The sequence below is a fragment of the Lolium perenne genome, chromosome 2, assembly GCF_019359855.2.
Source record: "Lolium perenne isolate Kyuss_39 chromosome 2, Kyuss_2.0, whole genome shotgun sequence".
Taxonomy (NCBI): Eukaryota; Viridiplantae; Streptophyta; class Magnoliopsida; order Poales; family Poaceae; genus Lolium; species Lolium perenne.
The window spans coordinates 264,283,737-264,287,593 of NC_067245.2; the positions used below are offsets into that span (position 1 = coordinate 264,283,737).

At 52.8% G+C, this 3,857-nt stretch overlaps 1 protein-coding gene across 1 annotated transcript; it reads right to left on the reverse strand.

Annotated features, from left to right (window-relative positions):
* Nucleotides 1-975: 975 nt before the first annotated feature.
* LOC127335838 (ethylene-responsive transcription factor ERF039-like) lies at nucleotides 976-2,071 on the reverse strand. The gene has a single exon (XM_051362573.2). The coding sequence runs from the start codon at nucleotides 1,973-1,975 to the stop codon at nucleotides 1,280-1,282; it is 696 nt and encodes a 231-aa protein (XP_051218533.1). The 5' UTR covers nucleotides 1,976-2,071; the 3' UTR covers nucleotides 976-1,279.
* Between the last annotated feature and the right edge of the window lie 1,786 nt (nucleotides 2,072-3,857).

Consider the following 3,857-nt stretch of genomic DNA (forward strand, 5'->3'; position numbering starts at 1 on the left):
TTTTCTGAAGAGGTGATGAGCAGGAAGCGCATTCATGAGGATGACATAGCTCTCTAATAAGAAGTAGATTGTTTATGTAATTTGTTTATGAATTAGTTTGAACATCTATTTTCGTAATTCGTATGTCAAATTTATTTCAACTGTGACACTACTTTATTTTTATATTCTGTTTCGTGATTATGGGTAGATCACATGGCCGGCCTTGTCCGACAAAATGCATCGTGCTAGGGCTGCCCTCGACGGAAACGGAGGTCGGCCAAGCGTCCATCTGTTCTCTGGTACACGGTGGGAAGGCACGCGTCTGTTTGGCACGAAAGACAACCGTCGTCGCTGGTAAGTGGCAGCCCTGGGGCGCGGCCACATCGGCGTTCCGTCGAATGGCATATGGGCATGGCGGCCCTGCGCGTGCAGCCATGGCGCCGCGCGGATAAGCCCCAGCCTGCCCCTGCCGGTCCACGCCCACGGGTTGTCCTACTGCCTGCCTGCCTGCCTGCGGCGCGCACCGCAGCCACGCTCGCCCGCTCTCGGTTCCGGTGCAGGTTCAGCGCTGCCCTCGAGGTCCGAGCCCGTGGACGGCCGGCCGCGACGACGGCGCGCGGACACGCGCCGGGCTCCATGGGTTTTGACACTTTGACAGTTTGACGAGACCCCGCATTAACATCAACCGGGAGCAGGGGCCGCTTTTCCACGCGCCGCAGCTTTCGAGCGTCCCTCCCACGACGAACAAAACCAATCCTCCTCCGTCTGCGCTCCGGTGATCGCCGGGGACGTGGAGCCGGTTTTGCATGGTCTTTGACGAATCTTCAATCAAACCCTTCTTTCTTCTGACAAGGACTGAAAAAACTATACGGGCTGCCCTGTTCACGTCTCCATTTTCTACGGAAAGTAAATTTCGCTCTCAATCTGGTCAACATCGTCCAGATTACTTACCTTTTTTACCATTATTACTACTATAAACATAATAGACAGAAAAGGTAAGATAATATGCTTGTTTAATTATACAACATATTATTCTTGTACCCCAAATCAAGCAACCCAAAACAAAAAGAAACTACAGCTTTATACAGGCCCCTCCTTCCTTCTTCCTAGTTCTACTAGTAACGACAAATTAAAAAAAAAAGTAACCAAAGCCACCGGGTAAGAAAGCCGGAGAGAAACGCAGCGGCCGGCGGCGGGATGTTTACTAACGCGCGCGGTGACAAAGACTAAACAGAAAAGCAGGTGCGCGCACGCGGGAACCGGACTCTGCGCGCGGCGGCGTTGATTGATTGACGATCGATCAGTAATCCCAGAGCAGCGGCTCCTCGAGCCGGAACGCGCCGCCGCCGAGCAGGTCGTCGTCGAAGGTCCACGACGGGGCGCACGCCAGGCCGGACGGGGACTCGTATCTCAGGTCCAGGAGCAGGTCGGGGAGGTCGAACAGCGCGTCCTCCGGGTCCGGCACCGGCCCGGGCTCCATCTCGGCCTGCAGCGTGGCCGCCGGCGGGGAGGCGGCGGCGGCGGCGCTGCCGTCCTCGGACAGCCCGCTCTCGGGGCTCTTGGCATTGGCGCCGCCCTCGCCGCCGCCACATCCGGCGGGGAAGTCGGCGGCCGCGGCGAGCGCGGCGGCCGCCTGGACGTCGCTGGGCGCGGCGCTGGCGGCGCGCGGGAGCAGGTCCGCCAGCTCCGGGAAGTTGAGGTGCGCGGCGGCGCGGCCCTTGATGGCCAGCGACGCCACGTCGTGCGCGCGCGCCGCCATCTCCGCCGTCGCGAACGTGCCCAGCCAGATGCGGGACTTCTTGCGGGGCTCCCTGATCTCCGACACCCACTTGCCCCAGCTGCGCATGCGCACGCCGTGGTACGTCGGGTGCCTGCCGTCGTCCCCCTTGCGCGCCCGCTTCTTGGCCGTCGCCGCCACGGAGGAGTTAGAGGATGATGACGAAGAGGAAGAAGAGGTGCCGGTCGGCGACGTCGGGGACCCGGGCTCTGCGTCCATGGCTCTGCGCCGCGGAGGCGGTGGCGGTGGTGGTGGAGTAGTAGGTAGGCAAGGGGAGAGTGTGACGGTGGACTCGAGTGGAGGCCGGAGGGGAATAGAGGGTCCGGCCTTTTATGGTCACCCCGCGAGGAAGAAGGCGACGTGGCGCACACAGCGCGTGAGCAAATCTCGGGACAAAACTTTGGAAATTTTAATCGCGGTTAAATATCTCTTTGCCTGCCTGGATTCACCGTCCTGGCTGGACAGCATTGGTATCTTTCTGCTGCGATACACCACAGCTTTACTTCACACACGTCTCACATTATTTGTCTTCGACAGGTGTTCGCTGAACCGGGTCGACCAGGGAGCCAGCTGGATTTATGACATCCTCTCGATGATCTGCAGGAACCATGAATTCAGTCTAGCTCCTTGTGAAATTCATTCTTCTAAGTACGACTGCACAAGTATCAAATAGTGGTTCTTGGTAGAGTATTTAGTTTGATGAGCATTGGTAGTTTTCGGACATTTTGGACATAAACATGAGAACTACACATAGTACTATATTCAATAGCAATGTTCAAGTCCCTAAACATGAAACATGGAAAAACTATGAATATATCACCAACCGATTCTGCTTTCAACATAAGTATATTTTTATGTAAATGTACCATATTTTCACACGCACAGCGGCCCACCGGTTTTTAGGGACTATCACATTAGTGACCACACCACACACTCGGCGGCAACATTTTGATCTTTTGCAATTCAAACTTTGGTGACAAAATATGTTCGGAGACAGTTCGATGTTGCCTCTTCATAACTTATTCGCAAAAGTACAAGGCAACGGCTCGTCAACAAATTAGCGTGACTATGATTTTGTACTATGCAATTCACCATTGCTTACGGAGCCGCTTAAGATTTTGGCACATACTTTCCATGTACATGTATCTTTTTATTTACGTAAGCACGGCGGCCCACCTGTTTTTGTAGAGACTCGCGTATAAATGACCACACGACAGACTTGGGCGGGGGCATTTGATCTTTTGTGATTCAATCTTCGGTGATTAAATATGTTCGGTGACGGTTCGTTGTTGCCTCTACATATCTTGTTCGCAAAAGTACATGCCAACGGCTTGTCGACAAATTTGCACAAGTATGAATTTGTATTATGCCATTAACCATTGCTTACATAACATGTTCGGAAACAGTTCGCGGCTGGAACAATAAGTTTTGCGGTGGTAGGTTGGGTGCCAATTGTCCGTGAGCGGGCGCTTGTTTGCTGCGATGGAGGACAAATACGATGACGAAGAGAGGAGGAGGTGCCAGTTGGGGAGGTTGGCTCGTGGATATCGTCCGCGACTGCAGGCTGGAGCGGTGGTGGAGTAGTAGGTGGCATGGTAGAGTGGCCGAGTCGAGTGGTGGTCGGAGGGGGAATGGTGGTGGGTGGGGGGTATGTTGTGGCATGCCGCATGGAGGCAATGTGGCACAACACGTAAGAAAAATCTGAGATTTCTTTTTGAAATGGTTGAAATTTGAATTATGGTAAAAATAATCTTTGCCTAGCTGGAAAGTATTGGTTTTTTGTAATAGACAACAGCTTACTTCACACATGTCTGAATTATTCTCTTCGAGTAGTGTTCAATGAACCGAAAGAACCGTGATGCCAGCTGGATTTATGACATCATATTGATGAAGCACATGAACATGGATGTTAGATGTAAAAGGCAAAATTCAGTCCAGCACAATGTGAATGTGATTCATGTACTCTATTAGTGTTAAAGTGGAGTAGCTCCCGAATTTTCGATTGGACTTGAGGTAAGCGTTGCGCCTTTCATGTCGATAGCTTAGGTGTGTGCAAGCCAAAGATGATAACGTCTACATCCCAAACCGCATTCATAGAACT

Coding starts and splice junctions, on each gene's coding strand:
- LOC127335838 (XM_051362573.2), bottom strand. CDS start 1,975: ATGGACGCAGAGCCCGGGTCCCCGACGTCGCCGACCGGCACCTCTTCT.